Raw genomic sequence first — 15,069 nt, forward strand, 5'->3', positions numbered from 1 at the left:
CCGTCGCCTGTAGGCACTGACATGGATTAGCCTTGGCAGCACCACGCAGGGGGCTTACACACCCTGATGCTCACTAATTACAACCTCCTGAACATCCTAACAGCTATAATAATACAATGATGTATATATGAAGTCACGGTCTGTCAATGTATTGCTCCTGTGGTGTAAATCCTGCAACCAATATACTCATGACTGGAAATGCCCTTATTGCATGGAGAGTTTTGTTCTTTGGAATGGTTTCCATTTACATATGGTCAGGTTCTCTGAATGCCCAACAGGATGAGATACTACACAAACCCACATCTTGAAGACACACAGGAATGCTATTTCCTTTCTTTTCCCTTTTCTTTTCTTGCTTTTGACTCCCTTACATTGTTTCTTCCCACAGCTACTCGCCAACATTGTTTCTGCCAAAGAAGCTGGAGTACCCAATGTAGGAAAATACATATAGTGTTAATTTGTTATTAAATCTCTGTGCTAACTGTTATCACATTTAACTTGATGAATACCTGTCAGGACTTAAATCTGAATTGTAACGTCTGCTGTTTGAGTTGCTGAGTTACTGGTGATGAGGTGCAGTGCAGGGGAAGACAGCAAGGTTTGCCCTAGTGAACACCCTGAACCTTGTGCAGCTGTGGGAGCTTCGGTCCCCTGCGCATCTTCAGTCAACTGATCAGCTCCTGGTGGGAGAAATTACTTCCTGGTGTAGTGCAGTCTTGGGTTTTGGGGCTCGCCAAGTACTGTAGACAGGTAGGCAAAGGGGAGGGGAGTTTTGTCCCGCACTAATACGCACCTTGGAGGTGCTGATCTTTCTCCTCTGACCACAGAAGGAGGTCAGCGATCCAGTTCCTAACAGTGTGCCTCCATCAGATGCTGGTTAGGTCCTCTGCAGGACCGACAGGCTGGGTGCTGGGCACCCCAGAGCCCCCAGAGAGCTCTGCTGAAATGAGAGAAAACAGCTGATAGTGTCTGTTCTGAATCAAGTAGAATGACTGTGTTAATGAAGAGATTCTGGTGTGTGCTGTGTCCTCTTCTGCTTGGTTCCAAATGAGCTCCTTGAATGATAAAGACTCCACAGAATTAAAATTACTCATGTATGCCTTCCTAACATCCCTTCAGCATGTGCATATCAGAGCCACATTAATTTCATTGCTAAGGGGAATTCCCTACCTCCAGAAATGGGAGTGGATTTAGTTAGGGTTTCCAGTAGTGAACCTTCTCCAATTTTCACACACTGAATGTATTCTGCAAAGTAATGACATCAAGACAAAAAAGAAGATAAAGGGCCTGCATCATTATGTTTGACAGAGCATGTACACTACTTATGCAGAGATTGAAATGATCATAACTAAGCTTATGGAAAATTGCAAACATGCAAAGGTTGTATGAAAAGATGCATAAATCAAATTTACGAAGTAATTTTAATGCACTTTTTCGACATAAATTCTTTTAGAGGACTCATCAACCATATTCTGGCGTGCATCTTATTTGATGGTAAGAATGGTGATGATTAAAGTGTTAGACACTAGCAAAAACGTCTCCACTTCTGAAAAAAAAAAAAAAAAAGTAAAATCCAAGCCTTGAGGCAAAAATGCTAAAAATGGACATTTTTTGTATGAAACCATTTGCACAAATGAAACTAATAGGTTTTATCTAAACCATCTGGTGGAGGAAAAGCATTAAAATGGAAAGTCACGTACTGAAGCCCCAGAGATTTCGAGTGCTATACATTAAAAAAATAAAAAAGGAGAACTCTGTAACTTTTCCCTCATTTATCTGAGGCCTTGCTCCCCTGAGTCCAAGCTTTAACTGATCAGCTTTACTTTGGCAACCAATACATTCCTGCTTGTCTTTGCAAGAAAGTTGCACTCCAAAAAATGTAGACTAAATTCATTTCAGAAAAGTGATTGGTGGGTTAGGGTTTATGTCTTGCTTGGGAGTACTTTTTTCCCTTAAATAAACCTCCACAGGAAACTCAGATATAAATGACATTCACTTTTGCTTTTTCTGTAGATGTAAAACCAGACTGTGAAACCTGAGTTCAAAATAGTACAATTTACTGTAGCACATGAGGTGTATAACAGGAAGTAACCAACAGAAACTTTCTTACTCCCTTTCCCAAACTGGGGCCAAATAACCACGATCTGCTGGCTTTCTTTCTATCCCATGTGTAGGGATATTGTGTAAAACACAGCCACAGACTAGCACAGGTCAGAAGGGATCCCTGGAGGTTTTCTGGTCCACCCCATCCCCACATTAAACACCCATGAAACTTAAACAGGGCTGTTTAGGGCTGTCCAGTTGAGTTTTGAATATTTCCAAGGATGGAGATCCCACAGCCTCTCTGGGCTCCTATTTCAGCTTTTGACCTCCCTCCTGGTGATTTTTTTCTTTTCCTAATATGCAATGAGGATTGTCTCATTGCAACTTGTGTCTGTTGTTTCTTGTCCTTCACTGAAAGATTTGGGCCCTGTCTTTGCTGTAACACCTGTTGGGCAGTGTCAGACTGCAGTAAGAGCTCCCCTTGGCTTCTTCTCCTTGAGATTCTCCAGATCCAGTGCTTTCAGTCTCTCTTCCTGAGCTGTCTGCTCAGCCTTGTGACCATCATGGTGGCCTCCCTTGGATTCACTCCAGTCAATGCTCTTGTGCTGGGGTCACCTTTGGAAAGGCTGGGCTTAGGTTCCCCCCAGTCCAAAGGTGACACAGCACAAGAAGACAGGATAGCCTATTTCTGCTTTTGATCTCTCCTGAGAATTTAGAAATAGCCTTGAAAATCTATCACCCATTTAGCACAGAAGTGTGACCTTGCTGCCAGGACCTCCTTGTGTCACTGCCTCCAGCCTGTTTGCAGAGGGCAACTTCTGCTGGGGACCGAGCAGCAGGACAGCCCCATTTTTCAGCTGTCATGACTCTCGCCTTGTGAGTCCGATGAGCCTCCTTGGTGTACACATATGTAAATATATATATATGTATCGTGCTTTGATAAATCTGATGCATAAAGTCAGGAAGGAAAGGGATTTTGCCAGGGTCTAGAGCAAAATTCGGCAAAGAGAGAGAGAGGGAGAAATAAAGACGTTTAAGAACAGCCTAGTCAAAACGACAGTCTCATGAGATTTGAAATTTTAATGTAAAATTCCAGTAGTGTGAGATCAGAGATCAATTTCTCTTTTATTATTTTATTCTTTTAAAAGTTACTTTACAGATAAGTTTGAAAATAGCACTCCATTTTGCACTTAGAGCTGACAAGTAGAAAAACGCAGAAGACCAGTAAAACCTGGAAACCTCTCCCTATTTATTATATATATTAGTAAAACCTCACCTGATTAAAGCTGTCCTCATGGGTCTGAGCACTGCTTCACAGTTGTTGAACTTAAGTTATGGCTAAAGCAGGAGATTTTTTTTTTTTTTTTCAAAACTCTCAGATCTCAGCAACTCTTCCGCTAAATTGCTCCCTGTTCCTGGAGACTTCACTTATCATTTTTTTGTATTTATCTATTTAACACACAAAAAACCTAACAGACATGTGTATGCCAAAGGAGTTGAGAGGCTCACCTTATTATTTCAGAACCCTGAGCAGAAGCAGATATCAAAGCACGAAGTCTTCTACTAATTAGGAAACCAGATAGCCTTATTTATTGAAGTGATGGCGTGCTTTTGAATGAACTTTGGAACTTCATGTTTGTATTTAAGCAGTGGTATATAGACAACAGGAAAAATCTCTCACATCTTCAGAACTTAACAATACTCTGCACTGTTGGCAGTGGGCCAACAGTGCAGGGCCAAGTGTTTTGTTGTGCAGAAAGCAACCTGCAGGCTCTGTGAATGCAGAGGGCTTATATTGCCATATGAGCTGTGCTAACATGTTCAGGTGAATAGCCACTCTGCCCCCCACCTGACTTGGAAAGACCTGGGGCTTCTTTACTTCCACTGAAACTCTAGATTGACTCTAGATTTCTAAGTGTGAAAAGCCTGAATATTCACCAGAGGTTTTCTTTTTATTTCATTTATTTATTTATTTATTTATTTATGTTCCCCATATATTGGAGCTATACAGATTGTAAGGCAAAACTTCTTAGAAAGCCACTTTAGAGCAAGCGCTGAAATGTGCAATTCTTGGAGCCTTCAGAGACTTCTGTATTACAAAATGTGTGCCTAGCCTGCTGTGAAGCAGTGGAATATCCTCCACTCCTCAATTTGACCTAGCCAAAATACACATTTTACAAAGGTATCCATCCTCGATCTAATGTCTTTTTTAAAAGAAGTTGTGCATGCACTATTCTACTTGGTTATTCCAGAGTTAAAAGGAAAAGTACTTTGTTTTCCATTCTGAATTATTTTCTGACCTAAACTTCCAGCCTCTGGACATTGCTGTGAATCCTCTGGTCCTGCCTGCTGTGTGCATTCAGCATCTCCCATCCACATCCTCACCATTCAGCTGGCCGGCAGTCTGGAAAACGCTGATGTTCTAAGGGTTACTGGATTACGATTGCTCTCTGCAAACAAAATTCACATCTGTTCTGACAACTTATTTCAGCCTGATGCAACTTGAAAAGGTCGAGATTAATCCCAGAAAATCAGCCTTCTATTGGAAAGGCCAAATCAACTTTAATTGTAACACATGGCTATTTGTATTGGCGTTTAGCTGCGGCCGTTTATCCTTCTTTCTACTGGTATTATTTGTTTCTGAACCAGCTACTAAAGCCTACAGTAAAAGTCGAACTGTTTTAAGTAACATAACAAAAACAACAGCTGACATCTTTCCTTTTACAGGTTCCCATTGACCCAGGGTATTTTGGGTGTATGGCTTTTACGACTTTTGTTTATCAGCAGGGGGAACAAAAAAAAAATCACAGAAGAAAACGTTGGCTCATTTTAGGATGATTAATGGTGCCTACTGTACTTGCACACATCCTCTTCGTGTGTTGGCTTGATGCATTACAGCCTGCCGAGCGCGTGCAGCGCCCGGGGGGATGAACTGCTCCTTCTGCAGCCCTGCCCCTCACGAAACTTTGTCGGCAGGTGCTCAGGGGTTTAAATCCCCTCTGCCACACCGCAGTCGCAAGATGTGGTTTTGTGACTCGCTGCAGCCCCCTCCCAACGCACGCGGGGCCGGCCGGCGCAGCACCCCTCTAACCAGCCTGCCGCCTTCCGCTGGCTGCTATCAGCCCAGCCATCAAGCCATAAACTGACATTTGAGCTTTCAGGGCCCCTGAAAAGTGACAGGATGAGAGAGACTCATTTGGCAATACTTTGCTCTTGCTGTTTGGCCTGGAGGAAGATACTCAAAGTGGTAAGATTTTTTAGCAACAGCTGGCAAGCACCCGGGTGTGAGCCTGATTTTCAGACATGACAGGCACTTACAGGAATGTTGCCAGATACAGCTGTTTAAAAGCCTTAATAAACAGCAAGTCAATACTAATCTTTGCCAAATTAATCTTTTCCTTGACAGCCCATCAGAGCAATTATGCTCAGACTCGTTGTAAACACGCAATTGTCAGAGGGTAAGGATCTTCTCTGCAGCACACTGTGGGTTTTTTTTTTTTTTTTTTTTTTTCTCACAGAGCTTGTTTTCAAAATAGGAAGGTTTCCTTTTCTTCTCCCCTTCCTCTCTTTTTCTCTCCTGTTTTATTTTCTAGCCAATTACATGTTTGCCAGCTTGGTATTAGCCTGAATGAGATTTCTTTGTAAAGTGTCTATCGCAGCAAGCCCTTAATAGAATGTGAAATGATGACAGTCGCAGGATCCATGCAGATGCACATTTGCTAGTAGGTTTCTCTAATTAGGCAGTAACTGTGACAGACTCTGAAATGTTACAAGTCATTGTTCTCACTTGTCCCCTTGTCAATGGAATAAGAAGTACATTTGAGTTGTGATTTAATGCGGTGCTGGGTAATAATAAAATACATGACTTTGCAAAGGAAAGCAAATGCTGTCTGAGAGACCTGACTTGAAGCAAGAGCTCGTGTTCTCTGAGGTGCTGAGCACCTTGTGCAGCACTGCTAGCACTCTCATACTCCTATACACACAAAATAATATTCCATTTAAATGTAAAAAGACTCGAGGATGCCATATAAATAATTAACCAGGTAATGGCTCTATATCTATCTATATCAATACCTTTTTATCGAGGGGAGTTCTGGGGAGTGACTCCCTGTATGGGTTACATACAGCTCTTTAGCTATTTCTCAGACTGTGTGTAGAGTAAGGGTTTTGACTACTCTGTGTCCCCAGAGCATGGAAAGAGATCTCCATGGATCTGCCATGTTTACAGAATCATGTAAGAAATAGGTAGATGCAGCCTTGGAGATGGTAGCTGAGGTTGGGATGAAGTCTCAGAAGGTTGTGGAAGGTGATAAGCCTGTCTCTTACCTTCCAGTAATGAGCTCTTTTATTGCAAGATTTCCTGTTTACAGAGGAGCCTCACAGGGAATATTTGGCAGATTTGCCACTGGAATCAGGAAATGGTGTTTGGTGAGGGAGAGAGAGGCAGGCATGAATACATTAAGTTTCATTGTGAATGGCTGAGGCCCTCCATGAATACATTAATTGCCTACTGCCTGTGGATGAATGTAGGGGGAAAAATGCTACAGCAAGTCCTTTTAAAGAGCCTCTTTGGGTCAGAGGTAGCAGCTGGATGCGATGCTTGAACCTCTGTGAGTCGGGTGAGAGACCAGGACTCACATCACCAGAACAGAGCACTCCGAGATCAGCAGCAAACTCAAAGAGCTCTTTTCCTTTTCAAAACTTCTGCTTACCTTGGTGCAAGCAGACAGAATTTAAATCCACTGGAGTGCTTATGTTCCTAACCTTGCATTTCACCTACCAGTTTTTAAAAATCTTCAGGAAAACAAACAAACAAACAAACAAAAACAACAAACGAACAAACAAAAATAGTTTCAATTAATGGAAGACATTTCTCTTGGTTTCTATCATTTTGACGGATGTCTTTATTGTATTTTTTGCTGTTACTATGTTGCTTCAGTGTGTAGGTTGTTTTGTTCCTGTGTGCTGTCTCATTATCATCTTTATGACAGATGGTGACTTACAACCAGTAGCTTGGGTATATGTATTACTGTGGTGCCTAAGCCAAAGTGCTATAGCAAAGGATGGTGCCTATCTTCATCAGCTCCAGTGGAGTTTCGCCTGCTTGCAGAAGAACCTCAACTTTTTGGGCTCCACTTATCAACAATTTGTACCTGTTGATATGCAGCTGAAGACAAAGAGCAGATTGCCCTTGGGCCAGCAACCATTGCTTTTTCCTAAGGTTGGACATGAAGAACTGACATTTATGTATCAGAGTTGGACCTCTCCTTTGGAACGAAGTGGCTTCAGTATTACCCAAAGCAAAGGTGCTGCTCTTCCAGCACAGCTGGATCACACGAACACAGCCCAGGCGCAGAACCGCACTCAAATCCCAGGACTGGTAAAGGCGCTGTGCGGTAAACACACGGCAGGTTTCCGTTCTTACAGAACAAGAGACATCAACTAGCAAGAGATTCGTACAGAATAAGTATTTTATTCATGATGTATTTTTTCTTTTATTTACATTAAAGTTTTCTTGTATTTTGAACTCTGCTTGGATATCGAAATTAACAACGTTATGTGACTGCACACCTGCTCTAAAAGAAATGGAGATAACACAGTTCTTTTCTGTAAAAGAAAAAAGAAAACTGCCTGTCAAAATCAAAGCTGATTTTTCTCATCCCAATAATTATCTTCTCACTTTGGAATTAATATGAGTGGAAAATGTAGTTTACTGTAATATAATAAATAGAAGACATTGGGTAATTAGTAGTGCTGGTATATTTCTAAAGTACTAAACAGACAAACAATAAACTGTGAATTTAATCACGAGTTCTCATACAGTTTCAAGACAGAAAAATTAGAGCTCTCAGCTACAGTCATCTGAGTAATCACATCTGATCTGCATTATTTATTAGTTATTACATGCCAAGTGATTTCAACTGTACATTGCCTGAAATCATTCCAAAGCAAGCATACCTTTGTTTCTGTTTTGTTTTCTATAAAAATCAATGGCATTGCATAAGTTGTATTTATTCTGAGCTGCTTTCTCTATTTCACACAGACAATATGAATCAGTGGTACTCTCTATTACTTTGACAGGCGTCTGGGATGAAATCCTCCAGAAAAACATTTTCAGATCTATCCCTGAAGAAAAACATTGACAAAATGCCTTTTTTTTTTTCTTTTTTCTTTTTTTTGACTTTTTAAATCCCTTTCCTTATGGCTATTGAACTTACCTTTCACTTTAGTATGTATTTGTGATACACTCCCTAAGACTCTGTAGGAACTTTTGAATGTATAATAAAATGTTTGAAGCATATTTGGTAATATTTCTGTTGGTAATATTTCTATTCCATTTGACTAATCAACAAAAACTGATGAATTTTCAAGAAGCGTCATTGTGTAGTTTTATTTAGTTACTTTTGTTGGTTCAACTCTTGGTTTTGGGCAACTTCTTACTACAATACTTTAAAAAGGGAATTACTTAAAAGTACTTTTTTTTTTTTTTTCCCCTTAGCAACCAAAGAAATACAGAAATAAGTATTGGTTACCTTCATTTTCTGCCAGAAAAGCAGGTTTGGTGTTATATATGTCACTGTAAAAACTAAATAAAGTATTCACATCAGTTGTGAACAATTTGTGCCAGCAAAAGTTAAAGCGTCAAAGAAACCTCTTTAAAATGCTAACAAATTTACTTACAAACACCTATATTTATTATTTCATAAATAGGCGCAACAGGTTCCATAAAAAAAGATTAAATACAGACACAGTATGAAGAAACAATAATACATAGCCATATGCAAAGGTTATAATTTAGCTGTCTCCAATCTGTTTCTGCATCTAATAAAATAACAGGTAAGCATTTGGCAGTTTTATACATAAAAGGACTTAAATGACATTTACTAACCAGTACACATAAAGTGATTTTTTTTCTTTTTAAAAAAAAGAAGCATTTTTAGGCAGTACAAAATAAATGTGTTTGCTCTTTATCAACACTGTTTTTTCCCCTAGTTTTTGTGTTTATTTCACGAGACGAAGCCAATATTTTTAATTAATATCTCTTGGGAATATTTTACTTTTTTCTCCAAATACTTTGAAAATATAGAACTATTAGTCAGTTGTTTAAAAATGAAGTAAAAATATGAATGTTTGCCAATTTAACCCTTTTTTTGAAATCAATAAACTGGAATGAGCCAGTTTCAATTACAATTAGCTACAAAAACATTCACATTTTATACTCTAGGAGAGTGTAACATAGATGCTATTTACAAACTTGCTATGACTGCTACATCAAGCCATTTAAAAAGTCTTTAGTAGTTTCATATAAACACCCATTATGAAAAACCAATGGAAAATCCAGGACTTTTATCCGAGACATCTACAGTTGCTAAGGCAGTTACTATCGCAGCACTTCACAGCAAAAAACAACATAAAATCTGAATGGTCCAAGTTTCCTTCAGGGAAGAAGAAAAGCAATGTCCGTTAAAGGATCTCAGGGTGGGGGTGGAAAGGGGAAAGAAAGAAAGAAACAAAAATGCGGGGAGGGAAAAAAAGAAAAAAAAAAGAAAGAAAAAGAAAAAAAGAAGCAAGACTATTTTTTCCAGAGTGGGTGACCCACAAGCTCAAATAGTCCTAAGTGCTTAGCAACTTGTATTTTCTAATAAAATGCAGAACTGCCTTGACTGCATAAAGCAATCCATGATGAAAAGACTTCCCTGCATTCCTCAGTGGAAAGGAGAGGTGTTTCAGATTTTCAGGTAAGGTAGAGTGCTTTGTCCCTCTGCATGCCCCTGTTCAAAGGAAAAAAGAACAAATGTGATTTTTAAATTTGTCAAATTTGTAGTCCTTTTCTTTCCTCTATAAACCCCAGAACCCTACTGTGTCATTAATTCCAAGCATATCACAGAAGTACAGCTGTATTACCAAGGTAATAATACCAAAAATAAGAAAAACCCTACTGCCATAGTGGCATATAGAAACCCAGAGGCCACATCTGGGTCTAAACTAAATAGGAGGGGACATGGGTTTAAGCACTGTTTTGGGATCACCTGTGCTAGTGGGTTGGTAGTATTGATGGTCCCTCACTCACAAGCTGCATAGTTTTGTCACACGAGAGTTTAGCACAGCTCTAGGGACCTTACCGCATAAGCACCCTTTCTGTAGAAGGCAGGAGAGGTTAGTTCCATGAGCATAGGCGCCAGCCAGCTCTCTCTGGCCTCTTTTATTTATTAGTCCAGGCATAGCCAAAATGCGCCGTGTTGGCAGTTTCAGGTAAGCGTGAGCAAAGGAGCACCAGATGGTTCTAACAGAGCCCAACTCAACTAACTTTTGCAGGCTCTGTGGGAGATCTTCCACCAATGCACCATCCAGCACACTTTTACAGTCTGTTCTTGCCAGGGTTCGTCTTTGGATGAAACATACCAACTCAGAGCAAAAAGGAATCATTTACCAGTTTATAACCTGGAACACTCTGTACAAGTCAGAAAAAAGTATATCATTTAAAGTAGAAGTATCACTGACAGGGCTTGGTTCACAGTGCAGAGATTTTCTGGGGGAGAGGCTTTGCTCTTCAACTCCTGTTTCCTTGCCAAAACCCAGGCACCAGTTCTGTTCTTCCACAGCTCTACAGCTTACTTGGTTTGGAGTCCAGGATTAGCACAGAGCATAAATTGCACTGGCATAGCAAAGACATGCTAAGTCCTTGCACACAGATTCACAGACACACATCTACACAGCACGCATACAGAGCCTGCTCAGAGAAAGGTTTTGCCGATGGGAGTTACGCTCACTGGGCACCTAGAGGACACTGCTGGCAATGATCTCACGTTGTTTTTTTGAGGAGACCAGAAATCAAACCCAGAGGTGGTTATGGCCTGTTGGTAGGACTCCTGCAAAGGTCTGCAGCACCGATCAATGCATTTGGGTGGTACAGCACACAAGTGAGACCGTTCTGCTGAACATGTGGGCAAGTCTCAGGGCAAAAGCACTAGTTATGGGAGAAGAGCGAGGCCATTGTGCAGACTAGTTAAAGTATGCCTCAGTGTCAGTAAGTTTTGGTCTGGATGTTTTTCTGAACAGGTAACCAGAAAAAGATTTTTTTTTTTTCAGTTTAGTTGATGTTGCAGAAATACTTTAAAACAGTAACACAAGTGCAACTCTGAGTTTGAGTAATGCAATGGTTGAAACTGGTCTTTAGTTCTGCTTTGGGTTCAATTACTTTGGCAGTAACCAAGAGCTTTTATCTGCCTGTGTCTTTGGTATTCGTGCCAAGGTCAAGAGGAGGTCAGGCTGGTGGACGTGTTCACAAGGCACATCTATTATCTAAAGCTCAGAAGAGATCTTCTGCTCAGGGCCTAAAAAGTTTCCAGGAAGCTCCTGATATAGCACTATGACTCCACAAAAACAAGGCTGCTGAGGAGTTGGGGCTTTGAAGGAGCTACTAACCGTCTGGCAGGGGCACAGAACTCCTACACATATGGTGTTTTGTTTCTGGTAACAGTCATGTAATCTTCACATCATTCCCTTCCATGTAACTTGTATCCCATGCATTACCTCTGGGTCTCACTGACATTGGTTCCCATGACCCAAACCAGATGTTTTCACTGGCAGCAAGCTCTCCTCATCAATGGAATATTTGGAGAAAACAGTTCATGCCATTTGCCTCTTAAGTAGGGAGGCAGTGATCTTACTAGTTCTTTCCTACACCTTTTCCCTAAGATTTCAGTTCTGTTTTTCTAATGAATGGAAGCTCTCATAGTCCAAAAAATACGTGGTGCATTAAGGCGACAAAAATTTTCGATAAATGTATGTATTTAAAACTTATTATCCCACAGTAGTCTAACTACTCGACAAATACAGCGTCATCACAGGTGCACTTCTGAAATAGTGTAGGGAAACAGGCAACAAAGATGTTTTCAGTTAGATACTTGTGTCATGAATGTTGCTCAACACAAGGTGGCATTCACTGGCTGCTTACCCATTACTGCAGTAGTCATTATTCCAGTCCACAGTCTGTGCTGGAGGATTTCTGCACCCTGAACGAACATACTCCATTGCTTGGGTAACAACTTGTGCAGCTGTTGATGTTGGATTGATGATATTCTGATAATCAGGCTGAAGAGTAAATCCCTAGAAGAGAGAGCAAGTGCATTACGATGCATGGAAACTAAGCAACAGGTTCTGTACATAAAATAAAAATAAAAAGAAGGTGTGTACTACAAAACAGTAGAAGCCTTCCCCCCCTCCCCCCCCCCCCCCTTTTTTTTTCTAGGTATACTTCAAGTTCTCATGCTTAAAAAAGGAGAAAAAGTGTACATTCTTTCTACATTTTAAAATCTTTGGTTTGAGAAATAAAATAGCACCAAATTGGTGTTAGCTATTACACAATCACAGGATAGAACTAAAAGGGAAAACAACTCAAAACTCAAAACCAAGAGAACAACTTAATCAACACTGGGGCACAAAGGTCTGCTTGCTCCTTAGAGGTTCCATTTAGATTGGACGTAAGGACACAAACTAGTCGTTAATTCCTAGAATATGCAACAGAATCTTTTTGAAGGATGTAGGCAGCAGGTGGCTGACTGTTTTATTAGACTACACCTATTCACATATTGTTCTCAAAACCCTCTTTCTTCATTCAGTCACAAAGAGACCATCTGCTGCTTCTTTTATTTGTACTTCTCTCTCAACTAAACAGAAATTCAACCAAAGCTTTTTAACAGTTGTTGGACTAATGTAGTGAAAGTAGCACAGAATAACTTACTTTTTGAAACCAAGAGGACAAGAAAAAATGTGGAAGTTACAAAGGGACATCTGACCTGCTCCCTAAAATATCTGTCATATCAGAAATCGTAATAATTTTTAGGTCTTTTGATATATTAGGATATATCAGTTAAAATACTGTATTTCAAAACCAGGAGAAATTTCAAGGTTAGTATGCACTGCCATAGCGTACCTGGCTCAGCCTATATAAATGTACATCATGTTCCTGTAAAGTTAGAAGAACTACATTGGGTAAAAGTATGTGAATGCTGTACAAAAGCAACTGATATCTGCTGGAAAAAAAATTAATAATAATAATAAAAAGCATACAATTCCCAGCCAAGTTAATAGGATCTGTAGTTTTTAAATCACACACGGAACTTGATGCAAAATACCTAGTTTGAAGATCCACTTCTGGTCAAAGTCCACATATAGAATAGATAGGCTTAAAGCTCATAGCTTTAAATTTGAAAAGTTAGTGGCTTATGTGTGATTACTTCATAGACACTGTCATCGTGAAGATGGGAATTTTGGGTAGAGCTGTCTTCAGCTGCAGATTTAACAACTCAGCCACGCTACCTTTAAACAAGATAAATGAGGACTCTCAGTTTCCACCTGCCACCCTCACATCTCCAAAAAGAGCTTCCTTCAAATATAAAATGTCGCTTCCTTCAAATATTAAATGTCACTTCCTTCTTCACATCCTTCCTTCATGTTGTATTCTTCTTGCTCTGCCCATCCTGACCACAGATTTTAGCTTAGGCCATAAATGAATCATAGAATCATAGAATATCCCAAGTTGGAAGGGACCCACAAGGATCATTGGGTCCAACTCCTGGCTCCACATGGAATCACCCAAAAATTAGACCATGTGTCTGAGAGTGTTGTCCAAACATTTCTTGAACTTCAACGAGCTCAGTGCAGTGACCACTTCCCTGGGGAGCCTGTTCACTTCCCCTGGAAGCATGTTCAAATATGAACACAACTTTCTTCTATAGTCTCTTCCATATGGAGAAGGGAGTCACACCTCAGTGCCTTAAATGCTCTTGGAAGCCTCACTTTATCCCTGATGATGCCAAGAAATAGATCATTAGCAGTGAGCAAGTTCATGAGCTGAATCTAGCATCTAGTTGTAATGTAGCTTATATGCTGCCCTGCTAATAAGATAAAATAAAATGCAGTCATCATGACTGTTACCACCACGCTCTGTGCACAGCCTTTTCACTAGGCTGCAAACCTGCACATCGGGATGCAAAACCCATGCCTGCAATGAAGCCAAAGGAAACTGTAATTGAGCAGACTTCACAATGACTTTAATTGAAGTTTTGTGTAATTACAAGGCAGAAAAATTGGGTTTGTATATCCCTGTCATAATTTTTATACAAAACATTACCCATAAGCCCTTTTAAATTTAGCTGCAAGAGGAAACTAGCCACAGAAACACATTCTGCCCGCAGGCATTTGAGTTTACCTTTGGTAGCAGAGCCCCTGTGCGATCTTTTATCATTCTTCAGGAAAACCAACCATCTATGCAAGAAAAACACTAAATGTGGCTACTACCTGAGCAGTGCTGTAGAGAAGGATGCAAGTGACCAGGTACAGAAGCTCACATACTCTTTCAGCAAGAATAAACTGTTTTCCAAGTGCGAAGGCAGGAACATGAGTGCAATAGCATTTCTGGATAAAGAAATAGCTTAGATGTGGGAGGATGGTCCCCTGGTAAAAATGCCAGCCTGGTACCGGGTGGGGACTTATCTTATTCTTGTCCTTTCTTGGGTTGTCTGTGTAACCAGAGCCAACTCTCTTTGGCTGTCCTCCAGCAAAGAATGCTCTTGGACTGGATTGATACCTCTTGTGCTAAGGTTAGGGCCACAAACATGAGCTTTATTCTCCTATCTACAAAACAAGGAGTAACACCATTCTTATCTTGCATCCATTTTAGTTTATGATTGCCTGGGATTGGGCTTGTTCTTCAAGATGTGCTCATGGAATACATTTTAAAGCAGTACAAAGGTATCTGAGCCACCTCCAGTTTGGGACCAGCACACACCAACCCCATGGACCACACAGGCACGTTGACACCTGGGCCCACTCTGGGCTCTCTGCAGCCATGGTTTTAATGCTGCTGAGAGGCAGCACCCAGCACCATCCTGCACTGAGCCTGGCAGAGGGCTACCAGCAACAGAAATAATGAGGCAGGTGTTGGAGAGTGTGCTTCTTAAGGCAAAGTAATTTAAGAAACCTGAACGCAATATGAAGGACCAATAATCTATGATCATGTGT

General features: G+C 40.5%; 1 protein-coding gene across 4 annotated transcripts in view; it reads right to left on the reverse strand.

Moving 5' to 3' along the window:
- Nucleotides 1-7,488: 7,488 nt before the first annotated feature.
- Nucleotides 7,489-15,069, reverse strand: part of TOX (thymocyte selection associated high mobility group box) — a 223,055-nt gene continuing 215,474 nt past the window's right edge. For all 4 annotated transcript variants that reach the window (XM_066993017.1, XM_066993019.1, XM_066993016.1 and 1 more), the window contains 2 exons: nt 12,002-12,153; nt 7,489-9,815 (listed from right to left, as the gene is read on the reverse strand). In XM_066993017.1, coding sequence (XP_066849118.1) covers nt 9,779-9,815; nt 12,002-12,153 — 189 coding nt within the window. In that variant the 3' untranslated portion in view covers nt 7,489-9,778. The remainder of the gene's footprint in view (nt 9,816-12,001; nt 12,154-15,069) is intronic.

The sequence above is a fragment of the Anser cygnoides genome, chromosome 2, assembly GCF_040182565.1.
Source record: "Anser cygnoides isolate HZ-2024a breed goose chromosome 2, Taihu_goose_T2T_genome, whole genome shotgun sequence".
In the NCBI taxonomy this organism is placed as follows: Eukaryota; Metazoa; Chordata; class Aves; order Anseriformes; family Anatidae; genus Anser; species Anser cygnoides.